Genomic DNA, 14,596 nt, shown 5'->3' with positions numbered 1-14,596 from the left:
CCTGTGCCTCAGCTTGATGCTCCTCAGTGCCTCTGCAGTGAATCAGTCCAAGGAGCTTGTCTGTCTGAAACATGATCAATAAAAAAGGGGATTAATTCAAGCAATGAATGATCTCTAGAGTGGCTCAGTGACAAGGCTGAAGCTCAGCCCGTTGGGTGCAAGGGCAGGGGAACCATTAACACAAAATGGTGGGCAATAGAAACTTTGGTGGGTCCTGTGGGTGTCCTGCCATGCTGATGCTGAAAGGTGGGAATAAGGTCGCCTGTAAGACCCTGTATTTGGGGACATTTCAAATGAAAGCTTGCTGTGAAAATGGGTGTCAGATTTAAGTTGCAGAAAAAAAACCACCAAGTAGCAGGACAGAGGACAGCTGGCTACAGGAACCAGTGCAGCCAGCCTGCAAACAGTGCCTGCAGCGGCTCCGGCTGACTCAGGAGCAGTCACTGTACACGGCTGCTGTGTGTTTGTCTGCTGGGGCTCAGGGTTTTGGTCCCCTTGGAGGATGCTGCTGCACGGAACCTCCACGGTGAGGCCAAGTTAGCTTGGAGGAGACTGAGGGGTGACCCTGTTAATGTTTATAAATATGTAAAGGGTGTCACGAGGATGGAGCCAGGCTCTTCTCAGTGACAACCCATGATAGGACAAGGGGCAGTGGGTACAAACTGGAACACAGGAGGTTCCACTTAAATTTGAGAAGAAACTTCTTAACGGTGAGTGTGACAGATACTGGAACAGGCTGCCCAGGGGGGCTGTGGAGTCTCCTACTCTAGAGACATTCAAAACCCACCTGGACACCTCCCTGTGTAACCTCATCTGGGTGTTCCTGCTCCTGTGGGGGGACTGGACTGGATGATCTTTCGAGGTCCCTCCCAGTCCCCGATATCCTGTGACTCTGTGCAGTGGCCGCGCGGCCCAGCCCGTCACGTGGCCCAGAGCCGGCTCCTCTCCGCCCCGCCTCCCTTGTCACGTGACAACGGCAGGCGCGTTGGGGAGAGGCGGCGCGAGCTTCTTCCCTCACGCGGTCGCGGCGCCGGACCCGGAAGTAGCGGCCGTTGTGGAGGCGGCGGCGGCACCGCCGGGCGGGATGGGCGAGTCGATCCCGCTGGGCGCGCCAGTGCCGGTGGAGCAGGCCGTGTTGGAGACCTTCTTCTCCCACCTGGGCATCTTCTCCTACGACAAGGCCAAGGACAATGTGGAGAAGGAGCGGGAGGCCAACAAGAGCGCGGGGGCCAGCTGGCTGGCGCTGCTGGCCGGGCTGGCGCACCTGGCCGCCGCCGAGAAGGCCTACCACAGCATGACCTTCCTGGGCCAGAAGCTAGGTACCGCCGCGCCCCGGGGGGAGGGATCCTGCTCCTCTCCCCGAGCCCCTTGTCCCCTGCCGCCCTCCGGGCCGCCTCTCGCCCGCGCCTGAGGTGGCTGCTGGGACGCCCGCGGCAGCTCACCGCCCGCCCCGGATTTAGCTCCAGGGGTGTCGGCAGCGCGGTAGGGAAGGGGTGGCTGCTATAGGGCTGTGAGGGGATCTGTCAGCCGGCAGTGGCACAGTGCTGGGTACCCGAGGACCCAGGCCTCGGTGAGGTGCGTCTATGCGTCTGAAACACGGGGCAGCAAGTGTCCCTGGGTCCCGTGAGAAATCGGCTGTGCCATTTGTGCCATCTTTAAAGAATAAATAAGAGCGTAGGTGGCACAGTAGCTGTGCAAATCGGTGCATCTCTGTATTGGCTGGTAGACTATCCTATCTACCTGCCGTTCCCGAGATTTAGTCAGCGGCATTTCTGTGCTGAGATGCTCTGGCTGAGGTTCTGGCAAAGGTGAGCTCAGTGGGGTGACCAAAGGGCTAAAGCTTTTTCACATCACAGTTCCAGGACCTAATATTAGAGCCGTACGTGCTTAAGTACATGTGCAAGTACTCAGGGCGGGAGATAGCCTCTTGAAAAATGTTTTTTCGTGTAAACACTGCTGAATCTCAGGAGGTTTTTGCCACAATTTTGGCTGCTTCTCATCCTCTCAATATGTGAATAGAAAAATCTCAAACTGGCACAGGATGAGCTGTCATCATGTTTTCCTCTGAGCAAAGTTGCTTATTTTCCCTTTGCACTGCAGACTGGCATGGAAAATGGAACAAGGGATATGACTCTGATGTGTAATGCAGTAAAGATTCAAAAAAAATATCCTTTGATTTTTTGAGTGGTGACTTGAAACTATTTTATAAAAAGATCTTTACAGACAAAACTCTTATGTATAAGTCTGACTTCAAAAATTTAATTTGGTGGCTTGCAGAAAGAGCAAAATTGAGACGGGACAAAATTTTGTTTATGTACTTAATGAACAATGTCAATAGATGATTCTTCATCCTGCCCATGATCTGGGGACAGCTTTTGGCTTAGGAAGGTACCTGTTTCTCCGTGGTAACCAATTATCTGCTTTCTTGCCTCAAATTCCTATGGTCCGTTTTGAACGTTATATGGGTAATATGGATGCGTAAAGGACTAGCCACCATTACAAAATTTATAAATAGTTTCAAAATGGAACCTAAATTCAAAATCTGTTTTTAAAAAGTTCTGCAGATTTAGTCCTTGTGATCCTTGCTCTCTTGCAGCTCTTGAGTGCCACAGCAGCACATAAGGCCATCTGTAAATAGAAATGATGAAACAAGGGGAATACCCTTGTACAGTCTTTTGGTAGCATCAAAGTTAAATATTTTTTACTTTGACCCTCTACTTTTTTTTTTTTTTTCACAGTGTTAAGCAGGTAGAGAAAAGCACTGACAATTCCCCCCCCATTTTAGTTGTGGATTAACCTGCACTGTGGTCTCAGTGAGATAAATTGCAATTGTTTTGCCTTTGAATTCAGATTTATATTAGGATTGTGTAGGGACTTGTAATGTTTCTTTTCTACACACAAATGTCACGTGGTTCCCATTTAAAGGTTGCTTTGCAGATTTGAGTGCTTTGTGTTTAAAGAGGTATTGTTGGGAGAATTCTCTTTAAAAGATCTAGAGTTATTAATAGCAGTGAAGACTATTAAAATTTCATTATGACTTGATTTTTCTGACTTCTGCAGATAACGGTATTTCCAGGTCATGTATCATAGTAGCAAAGTGATCGGAACCCTTTTCTGAAAGGTCACACTATAACTAAGACAAATGTAAGGGAGTTGAAGAAGTTTTCCAGCAGTCGTTGGCTACTGAAATATGAATTAGGGCAAGTGTAACTTTTATAAAATTACGTAAAGTGCTTCTGAGTTTATACTACGTGTAATTCAGTTACTTGCAAAATAATACATTGAAATTTTTTTCTTGATTAAAAAAAATACTGGGATCAAATACCACTTAGGAACGCCTAGTGTAAAACAAGTGTGGTTACATACAGTTTTCCAGTATTGCTGTCTATCTTTGCTGTCCCTGGATTTTGGTAATACCTCCATATTTATCTGAACAGGTGGTCAGTCATTCTTCAGCCGAAAGGACTCCATCCGAACCATCTACACATCTCTGCATAATGAGCTGAAGAAGGTGGTGGCAACGGGTCGCAATGCACTAGGAGGAACAGCTCCTCACTTGGAAGAGCTGCTTTCTCACCTGTCTGAACAGCTCTGTTTTTTTGTTCAGGCTCGGATGGAAATTGCTGACTTCTATGAAAAAATGTACACGCTCAGCACCCAAAAGTTCATTAACTCTGAGGAACTGGTAAACATTTTGGAATCCATCTTAAAGAAATACAGCTCAAGGTCAGTGCTTATTTGCTGGCAGTAATACTCAGGCATATGATCTGTAATAAATGATGTTCAGGTTCAAAGCGGGCCTAAAAACTTTGCTGTCCTACAACTTCCGAGCAGCACAGCCCCTTGCATGAATTTGTGCCTGAAGTGAATGTCGGTCAGTAGCGTCAGATCTGTGAGGTCTCAAAATATGACTCATCTGAAGAAGAAAAATTAAAAAAGGGAAGGTGTTTCTTCTCATCATGTTCTAGGAGCCATTTTTGCTATTCCTTAATACTCTGCATGTTCATATTCAGCAGAGAGGAAGTAATTTTCCTTCTTAAAGAAAAGGTGTAGGACTTGCACTTTTTCATTAGAAGCCAAGAGGAAATAAGACTTAATTTTGTATGGACTTCAGTAAAATGGACGTATAAATAAAACAGATATTTGTGTGACAATTTTACTTTTAGATTAGAATATATGTCTGCTCAATTCTAAAAGGTACGTCATCGCTATCTGGCCTATCTAGTATGGTTTTATGGTGCTCTGTTATCACTTCTTTTGAGAGGTGTTGGACTCAGTAGGAGGAACACCTCTGAGTCTTTGGTCCCTGCTGTTATGCATTCTTGAAATTAAGATCTAATAGTTCCTGTTAGAAGAATCCAAGGATGTTTCTAGATGACTCTGGGGTGGGTATTTCACACCTAAGACATGTGAGCCTTGAAAGTGGTGGCATATTAAAAAAAATTGGCATGCTTGTCAACAGACTCAATTTTTAGCACTTTATTTTCAAGAAAAATAGGGTAGCCAAGATATCTTTCAAATGTAGTTGAATTTTAAAAATTATTTGTTAGTGAAATAGTGTCTAAGATGACATTGGGGGAGAATATTCTGAGGTCTGATTTTTTTCGGTTATGATTTTTGAAGGGTACACCTAGGAAAAATTAAAATACTTCAGTGCTGCTTTCTGACATGCCAGATCTGATCACTGCAGCAGACTCTCTTATCTTTTTTAGGAATAACTTAAGCAAATTGCTACATAATTTTGCTTTTTTGAAAATCGAAACTAACCTGTATGATCTTACTTGTGAATTTTTTAGCAATTCTTGGTTTGTGAACCCTTACAATATATGGGCTGTTAGTCCAATGAAAAACAAAACTTACATATTTTTTTCCTTGGTGTGAAAAACATTAAAGGGAGGTGTAATAGGTTTTTTGAAAACTTTACGTTGTATGCAAACCATCGTCATGTGTTCTGAGCATGTGCTGGGTCAACAGCACTGTTAAAAATCTTAAAACCGCAACTGATACTTTGACAAAGTGACTTGAGATTGTTATATATGAAATGTTTTGCTATCCTATTTAAATACATTTCAGTGGCATGTCTCTATTTCTAAGGCATTATTACAACCTCTTTTTTTTAAAAAAAACCAATGTCTCACTGGGAAAAATACTGATGATCTTGCTTTGGGTTAATGAGCACTCTCTGTGACGGGGATGTTCTAAGATGCTGTTAGAGCTAATTCAGTAGCTACTGGGTGGTCCTCCCCAGTCATGTACAGATTATTTCTGATAAAAGTGGAGATAATGACACCTTCCTTTAGTCCTTCTTTAGTTTCTTCATATCTCATGTCAGTTTCTGGGGGTTGTTAGGTTGATGTGTACTGGCTGGAAGGCATTTCTGTTTTACAGTTTGTTGATACTCCCAGGTGAAAGGCCAAAGAAACTCATCCTTACCCAGCCTTTTCCTTCTGTGAACATATTCCTCAGTTGTAGCTGGGCATGTGTGCCATTACTGCTGCCAACTGTGCTAAGACATGGTATCTGTTCTGTAGATAGATTCTGGCCTTGGTTTCTTTAATTTACATCTAAAAATAGCTGATCAGATAATGCAGGGCAAATAACTACTTACTGGTAAAGGAATGACAGAATTAACTGACTGTCAACAATCAAATTGTACTGTCTGTATCTGAAAAATCATCAACCCTTGAATAGTTTAAAGCTCTTTTGTTACTACTTATTTCTGACTTGTAAACAGCCAATACTAGACATTTTCCTCTCTGTTTTTCTATTGAATGCATCTTGACAAGCAACTTTTCCAGAATTCTTGAACTACTGGTTTGAGTAGGATGTTAACTGGAATAATTCAAACAATGTCAGAAACAAGATCCTTTATAAGCTTAATATAAAATGAATATGTAACTAGTAAACCTATTTTGATGTAATTATTTTTTAAGTGTTAAATGTTATTAATCTAGCTGGCATTTTGTAAATACACACATGCATGTGTGATCTATGGAAAGAAATAAAAACTTGTAAAAAAAATGAGGTTTCTTTATAGCTTGCAAAACAAAATTCTGTCATCCCTCTGCTTCAGAGAATGATTAGGGGGAAAAATCAATTTTCCAGTCTGTTTTAAGTTCTTAACACTCTGGCTTATTGAAATATTGGAAAAACCTGTCTATTTCACGTGATACTGAGCTCAGTCAGCTTCTGTGTTATGAAACTTAATTACAGCAGATGCACTGAGTACATAACCTGTTAGTTTACTTTGCAACCATATCAAGCTTCTCAGCTGTGGCTGAGATGTGTATTTTTGAATTAAAACAGTTTAGCAAATCCTGCTGTGCAGTGAAATGTGAAGATAGCTATGAGCCATGAAGCAGAGTGGAATTGGGAAGCCATACGTTATAATGTTAATCCAGGAGACTTGGCAGTGCTGCATTAGTATGAATTTTTTCATTGCTTTTAATCTTGAAGAATAACCTTCTTGGTCTGACTGCAAGTGTGTTGAAACTACTGTGCCAAGTGTGCACTTGTTGGGACTATCTGGAACAAATAATGTTGCATAATGTTGTGGGTTGTGTGTTTTGGGTTTTTTTTCACTCTTCTAATATATGGCAACAAAAGTGTTTTTCTGCTGAATACCAAAACCATTGGAAAAATGATGTTGACTATTAGTGGAATATTATTTTTAATTGATTTTTGTTTGTTTAAAGAAATGTAAATATACTCTCGACTTCTCAGCCCACCAAAGCAGCCAGTAATCCCTGGATCTCCGCTGTAGCGGGTGGGCATGATGGTTGCTGACATGTACTGTGTACAGAAGGTGGCTCGTCACCCAGCCTCCCCTGTTTGCAGAATGGGGTGCATCAACTGATTTATGATATGCATAATTTGATTTTCTTCAAACAAATTTGGACTTGCATCTTAATAGCAAATCCTTTCAAGACATGTATTGCAGTTGTCAAAGAAAGAGATGCTTAAAAATAGCATGAAAATTGTGAGACAGTTTTCACAAGCCTAAGAATTAATGTTTTGGCAAGAGCTTGATGGAAAATCAGAGAGAAAATAGTGAAGGAAGGGGGGATGAAAAGCCTAAAATTCCCATTCTTTCTTCTGGTCCACAACATAATTAAGTGCTTCAGTTTTGAACTAAGTATTTCTGAAATGGATTAGATGTACTGTGTCCTGGAAGCTGAGGGGAATAATGGAGTTGCTTTCACTTTGTCTGAAGATAATCTATTAAAGATCGAAAGGATTAAATACAAACTTATTTGTTTTAAAGCAATAACAAGATCCACAATATTCTTCTGAAGTGAGGGGATACATCTGTCTTAAACAGAAACCTCATTAAGTCTTGTCTTTGAATTATTGGTTGTTCTTTGTTGGAGGCCTCTTTAAGAGTCCTAAATGCCTATTAGGGAACACATTTATTAAAAAGACCACCTCTGTCTTTGAATACTCGTTATTTCTAAAGTTAAGTATTTAGCTTCTGTAACTAGAACAGTTTTGCACAGTTTGAACGAAGTATGTATTTACTGATTATGATGTTATACATTTACAAGTAATTTGAGTATGAAGAGAGGGAAGGTAGGCTGGATCTGTCCTATTTCCTGACATTTAGAGAAAAAGGGAGAAAGCTATAGAATGGATCTATAAAGTTCCATTTCATTGAGATTTGCTCTAATAGTAGGATCACCCCTGTGAATAAGATGTGCAGTGGCACTTCTACCTGGTAGATGAGGTGTATTTTTTTCTTTAATCTGTTAAATTGAGAGCTGATCTTGACCTGAATTTTTAGTGAGAGAGAAATTTGTTTTTACTGTGCCTTCGTTGTGATGCGATGAAATCCTGCCAAATGTTTTTCCTCTTCATAGTTTTTGGTACACTGAGGTTTGAAGTTTGAGACCTGGTTTGTTGGTAAATACAGTTAATCATGGTTCTGTTGACTGATTTCTCATCACAAATTTATTGTGAATTAAAAAAAAAAAGCTTCGCTTGGCTTCCTCAGCTTCCTATACACCTATACAAACAGCAAATTTAAAACATAATTCCTTTGATTTAACTTGATAGTTCTGCAATAGCAGAAGGACATTAGGATGTATTTTACCACCAGAAGGGATTTTAAATTGGAACAAAAGCAACTGAATTTAAAGAGAAATGGTGCTATAGTAGTTCACAGGTCGAGATAAACAGTGGTTGCTCTTGAACTGATCAAATATAACTCCCTTGCTTTGATAGAGAAAAGTCTGACAGGTGTTTTTGTCAAATCCAAAGTGTTGTATATTTATTAAAAGACTTGCTCTAATTACGTTAAAATATATTTTTTTTTATGTTAACATGGTTATCTTTTGGTTTACATGTTACTCTGCTTTGATGCTTGTTCTGTCTGTGAATTAACAAATACATCCTATGTGATTATTTCACTGTTGTGTACAGCACTTCTCATGTCTTGAATAATGTTATGTTTTCTAGATTTCATCATCCAATCCTCAGTCCTCTTGAAAGCAGTTTCCAGCTGGAAGTAGATGTGCTTGCACATCTCTTAAAGGCTCAGGCTCAGATCTCAGAGTGGAAGTTCCTTCCATCCCTGGTCAATTTGCACAGTGCTCACACAAAACTACAAACTTGGGGCCAAATTTTTGAGAAACAGCGAGAGACCAAGAAGCATCTGTTTGGAGGGCAGTCTCAGAAGGCTGTACAACCTCCGCACCTCTTCCTCTGGCTGATGAAGCTCAAAAACATTCTCCTTGCCAAGTTTAGCTTTTATTTTCACGAGGCCCTTAGTCGACAAACAACAGCATCTGAGATGAAAACTTTGACTGCTAAAACAAATCCTGATTACTTTGGGAAAATTTCCAGCTTCATCCGGAAGTACGATGCCGTCAACGTTTCCTTGATTTTTGACAATCGTGGGTCAGAGAGTTTTCAGGGACATGGTTATCATCATCCCCACTCTTACAGGGAAGCCCCCAAAGGAGTGGATCAGTACCCTGCAGTGGTGTCTCTGCCCAGCGACAGGCCTGTTATGCACTGGCCCAATGTGATCATGATTATGACTGACAGAACCTCTGACCTCAACAGTCTGGAGAAGGTTGTTCACTTCTACGATGACAAAGTCCAAAGCACGTACTTTCTGACTCGCCCCGAACCTCACTTTACCATTGTAGTTATTTTTGAGTCCAAAAAGTCAGAAAGGGACTATCATTTTATTTCTTTTCTCAATGAAATTTCACATTCCCTTAAGAACTCCAAAGCTTTTGCAAGCTTGAAGCCTGGATCCAAAGGGTAAAATACAAACTACTTACAAGTCGTCAAGGCGGTATGCCAGCCTTGGGGGAGCTGTAGCTTTCAAAGATTACATAAATTCATGCTTCTCAGAGTCTAATTAAAGAGGAACTATTATTTTTAATGTTATAAGTTTTTTTTAAGCTAACAGACACTTGAAGAAAAGTATTTTTGGGCAGTACTCAGCGGGACAACATCATTGTGGGGTGCTAAATGGCCACAGTAGGATTTTTTTGTGTGTGGTTTTCAATTTTCAGTATGATTTGTATTTTCAGTCCACAACTTTGTTGTATCAGAAAGGAATATATGCACTTTAACTTAGTGTGATCATTAACTGTCTGCTACAGAGTTTATTGAAAATGTTCTGAGGATGGAAGATACTGTCTTTTCAGAAAACTGCAGTGTCTGACAGGAATGATTTCTGGGAACTAAACACTGATATAAGGGAATATTAAAAAAAACAAACCTGCAAGGATGCATTTTAAATAAAAACACAAGAATAATGAAAGGCACCACTGTTAATTCTAACTTAGCTTTCAAATTATTTTAAAATTATAATTGAGGTCTCTGACACTCTGTTAAGCACCAATGTCTATTCTGAACATCTGTGTCAAAGCTTTGTCACTGTTCCAGAGTGCTGTTTGTGGCAAGAAAAGCTGCAGCATAGGCTGGAAGGCCAGTATTCACTGCGCTGTTGTGACAGCACATGCCCAGTAGCAGTCTTGGCTCAGATTAACTGAGGGAGACAAGATGAGGTTGAGTAGGTATTCTAGAAGGAGCAGCTCCATGGGAAAATCAGCAAAGCTCTCTTCATATCGTGCTTTTGTCTGGGTAACTTAAAAAAAAAAAAAGCAGTAGAAAATGCCCTCTGTAAATGAATTATTTTCTGATTTACTATTAGGGTCAACCTGGATTTGTTTTCAGATTTGTATAGGTATAGTTTTCTCTTTCTGTTTAGTTTGAAGTAATTTCACCATTAAGCCAAATAACTATTGGAATTTGAATTTAAATATATAGCCTATGCAGTATGTTTACCTCATTCTAAAATGTTACCACTTCTAGGCTGCAGGTTTAGAAAAGGTATGTTTTCTGGTTACCCTGAAAGTGCTTTATTTTGGAAATCAATATTTCCAACTACAATAAAAGGGTCCATATGGCTGTACCTGTAGCCTTATATTGTGTGATTCCTCTGTCTGTTAACTATGCAGTTGTGCAAGCACTTTCATGGGAGTTCAGGAGGACTGATATGAGTCTACTGTATGATGTATGCAAATGTAGTAAAGTTATTCTAGATCCTTAGCTGACACTGTGTAAGGTATAATATCATCAGGTTTGTTTTAAAAGGGAGTTTAAATCAAAATGTCGGTTTCTGTTAAGACTGAAATATAAAAGATAACCATTGCAGACGTGGCTTTTACCGATTCCCTTTCTCTCCTACAAAAGGTGATGGTAACTTGTCTCTCATCTTGCTGCAATTATTGATTTCTTTACAATCACATAAGCATGTTCTGCTCTCCAGATGTAAGCTCTTCCACATTGTGCCAAAGAGAGCCTTCCATGCTTTGCTATAATTACCTGTTAGTCTGTTGTGAATATCTGTGCTACTGCCTTTCATATGAAGTTCATATGCAGTATCACTCGCAAAAGTTTAGAGACTGCTCTTTCTCATTGGAAGGTAACAGAGTTGGAAATACACTAGCAGCTGAAGGGCACCTGGTTGTAACAGTGCTGCTCTTGGCAGCTTGAATTGCCTTTGTAACAGGACAAAGTTGCAAGTGACAGTACTGAGAGAGTTTGTGTGCTTCCCTCTGTGAGACAGTGACCCTGTAATAATACTGTACTATTGGCTTCCTCAGCCTAATTAATAGAAAATAGTCTGTCACCAGAACTGATTCCCAGTCTTCAGCAGCATAATAAAGTGTTGCACAAATTCTGTCTGCCTCTGCGATATTTCCCCATTGTACTAGTGTCATGGTTTAACCTGAGCTAGCAATACAACTGCGACAGCCACTCATTCACCCCCTCCACAGCCCCCGCAGTAGGGCAGAGGATCAAAAGGGAAGGGAGAAACTTGAACTGAGATAAATGCAGTTTAAAAAAATAACAAAATACTAGTATACTACTAGTAAATGTATATGTAAAACAGAAATAAAAGATACTCAAGACGATTCCTCATGAACGTGCTGAGCAGCCAGTCCCAGGAAACAGCACCTGGTCCCAAAGAGAGAAGAAAGAGGAAAAAGGCAGAAGGGCTCAGAGGCCTCTGCAAAATGGCAAAAGGCCAAACTAAAACTCCTGATCCAAACTCCCCTGGCTGCAGCCCGGGGCGAGAAAGAAGAGCAGAAGAACCAGCGACCCGGAAGGTCCTGACTTTTCTTAAATATGTGGCATGATGCTAACGGGATGGAATACTCTTATTGATCAGTCTGGATGTCAATCAAGCTCTGCCCCATCCATCCCTTCCTTCCTTAATGCCTCACACCTGTGAGCAGAGCGCTGAGAGTGTCCTTGGCTCTCAGACCAGAGCAATTAAAAACATTATCTCTGTGTTATCTCTTGTTCTCAAACTAAGTCCAAATGATGAGCGTGCTAGCTATGGAAAAGAAATATTTCTAACTGCATGAAGAAAATTAATTTGTTTTCAGTCAAACCAGCACAACTAGTTATCTGTGGGAAGCGGGCGAGAAGGCTGGGGGAAGAGACTGCCTGTGGTACAAACTCCTGTGTCATTTCTGAGTGGCAGGGGGCATATTGGAAGAGGTGAAAGAGAAATCTGCTGCACTTTGGGGCAGACCAGCAGCTTTTGTCATCTGCTGAAATGGCTGGAGACTGTTCCTGATGGTTTTTATGGGAAGAGGAAAAAGAGACAACTCTATTCAGCAGACCTGGGGGTTTGCTGCATGTTCCTGCTGCTGTTTTTGGCAAGCAGTATCTGGCAATGGGGAAGGGACTCTGTCCCTTGTCACTGGTGGGATTGTTTGCTGCAGTTTTCTCCTGAGGATTTTAAGGAAGTGGCCAGAGGAGCCATCAGACTTGTGGGTGAGAATTTCTGGAGTATTTAGACAGATAAAGAAACCAAAAGGACCTATAACCATCTCTCTCCCATGGTGTGAGAAGGGAGGCAATGGGAGAGAATTAGATGCTGGAGAGACAAACTTTGTGGACCTGTCTCTGGGTTTCAGAGTCTTGTCCCTGAGGCTCTCCTTGTGAGATCTCAGCCTTAAATTAACACAAGGTGGGGAGCAGAAAATCCAGGCTGTAGGAAGTGGCTTGGATGAAACCTGCAGGGATGAAGCTGAAGAGGTAACTGCAATAGAATAATCAGTATAAAATAGTTTTGCAGAGCCGAGGTGTGCTATGACCAAAAACTAAGTGTGTGTGGAGGGGTGTGTGTGTGTGAGGAATGAGTATTTGCAGATTTGTTATTCCAGTGAAGACTTAAAGCACAGTTCCTTAGATGATGCTTTGAGGAGTTTATAATTTAAATGACAAATGAGTTCTCTCCAATGTAAAATTGGCTAGGCCAGTAATGACAGCCCACATAAGTAAGGGGGGGAACATATATGTGGAGTAGGTAAAGGTGACCAGAAACTCAGTAACTGGAAAAAAATATATTCAAATCTTGATCAATCTTTCTACTCTAAGAATCGGAGAAAAAATGTACTTTTTGCTGAGCTGGGCAATATCCCACGAGTTTTTCCTCTCCACCAATTTAATATAGTAGTGTACTTTAAAAGCCTTGTGTAAGTGACTGAATGCAAGATGTAAAGATGTTTATGATAACATAATGAAAGCCAACACTTCCAGACATATTTTAAAGTTTTTAAATCAGCTACTGAGATTTCATATTCTTGCTACCCACTCAGATTACTTAGAATAGCAGTGTGGAAGCTGATCTTGTAGTGAATTTCATATACCTCATCACTTACTTGGGTCCATGAGGATTTTTTTGTCAGAGCATTTAATTTAGTATTTTTTGCTGGGAATGTGAATTTGACAGCAAATGTATTCTAACACATCTGACATATTATGTATTTATGCCCTGTAAGCTGTTTTCTTTTAAATGCAGTGGTGTGTGGTGTTTGTGTATGTGGTTTGGTTTGGTTTAATTCTTGAATAAAACATCTTTCCTTCCCCCTTTGCACAAAGACATAAAGCCAGAATTTTTTGGCAGCTCATGTCTTGGACAGGCGTACTCTTCACTGGGTAAAGAACTGGCTGGAGGGCCTGGCCCAAGGAGTTGTGGTGAATGGAGCCAAATCCAGTTGGTGTCCAGTCACGAGTGGTGTTCCCCAGGGCTCAGTATTTGGGCCAGTTCTGTTTAATCTCTTTATCAATGATCTGGACAAGGGGATTGAGTTCACCCCCAGAAAGTTTGCAGATGACATCAAATTGGGTGGGAGTCTTGATCTGCTGGAGGGTAGGAAGGCCATACAGAGGGATCTGGACTGGCTGGATTGTTGGGCTGAGGCCAATTGTATGAGGTTTATCAAGGCCAAATGCGGGTCCTGCACTTGGGTCACAACAACCCCAGGCAGCACTGCAGGGTCAGGGAAGAGTGGCTGGAAAGCTGCCTGGCAGAGAGGGATCTGGGGGTGTTGATCGACAGCTGGCTGAATATGAGCCAGCAGTGTGCCCAGGTGGCCAAAAAGGCCAACAGCATTCTGGCTTGTATCAAGAATAGTGTGGCCAGCAGGACTAGAGAAGTGATTGTCCCACTGTACTCAGCACTGCTGAGGCCCCACGTTGAATCCTGTGTTCAATTTTGGGCTCCTCACTATAGGAAAGACATTGAGGTGCCAGAGAGAGTTCAGAGAAGCGTGATGAAGCTGGTGAGGGGCCTGGAGCACAAGTCTCATGAGGAGCAGCTGTTTAGCCTGGAAAAAAGAGGTTGAGGGGAGACCTTATCACTCTCTACAACTACCTGAAAGGAGGTTGCAGCATGGAGAGTGTTGGTCTCTTCTCCCAAGTAGCAAGTGATAGGACAAGAGGAAATGGCCTCAAGTTGTGCCAGGTAAAGTTCAGATTGAACATTAGGAAAAAAAGTTATTCACAGAAAGGGCTGTGAAGCACTGAACAGGCTGCCCAGGGAAGTGGTTGAGTCACCATCCCTGGAGGTGTTAAAAAGACATATAGACAAGGCTCTTAAGGACATGGTTTAGAGCCAGAGTTAGGTTATGGTTGGATTGAATCTTGAGGGTCTCTTCCAACAAAAATGATTCTGTGAAATGGAAACTACCAATATATTTTGTATTGTGCTACAAAGGACTGCAATATATGCAAAATTCACATAATATTCAGGTTTTAATGATCCAAAAGTAATGTAAAT

The 14,596-nt window shown here is 41.4% G+C and overlaps 1 protein-coding gene across 3 annotated transcripts; it reads left to right on the top strand.

Moving 5' to 3' along the window:
• The first annotated feature begins 1,023 nt into the window (after positions 1–1,023).
• KICS2 (KICSTOR subunit 2) lies at positions 1,024–13,367 on the top strand. 3 transcript variants are annotated; one of them, XM_080361906.1, is made up of 4 exons: positions 1,024–1,319; positions 3,438–3,511; positions 3,608–3,726; positions 8,455–13,367. In XM_080361906.1, the coding sequence occupies exons 1-4, from the start codon at positions 1,085–1,087 to the stop codon at positions 9,269–9,271; spliced, it is 1,245 nt and encodes a 414-aa protein (XP_080218032.1). In that variant the 5' UTR covers positions 1,024–1,084; the 3' UTR covers positions 9,272–13,367. The 3 variants fall into 3 exon arrangements, with proteins under 3 accessions (XP_080218032.1, XP_080218031.1, XP_080218030.1); XM_080361905.1 differs by having other exon boundaries at positions 3,590–3,726; XM_080361904.1 differs by having other exon boundaries at positions 3,438–3,726.
• The last annotated feature ends 1,229 nt before the right edge of the window (positions 13,368–14,596 follow it).

This window comes from Nesoenas mayeri, assembly GCF_963082525.1.
Source record: "Nesoenas mayeri genome assembly, chromosome: 1".
Lineage (NCBI taxonomy): Eukaryota > Metazoa > Chordata > Aves > Columbiformes > Columbidae > Nesoenas > Nesoenas mayeri.
This window is presented reverse-complemented; position numbering and strand designations above follow the sequence as displayed.

Excerpts from the sequence above, each read along its gene's own strand:
- KICS2 (XM_080361904.1), top strand. The coding sequence starts at position 1,085 with ATGGGCGAGTCGATCCCGCTGGGCGCGCCAGTGCCGGTGGAGCAGGCC. Across the intron at positions 1,320-3,437 it reads CTTCCTGGGCCAGAAGCTAG|GTGGTCAGTCATTCTTCAGC; the intron begins GTACCGCCGCGC and ends TTATCTGAACAG. Across the intron at positions 3,727-8,454 it reads TTAAAGAAATACAGCTCAAG|ATTTCATCATCCAATCCTCA; the intron begins GTCAGTGCTTAT and ends TATGTTTTCTAG.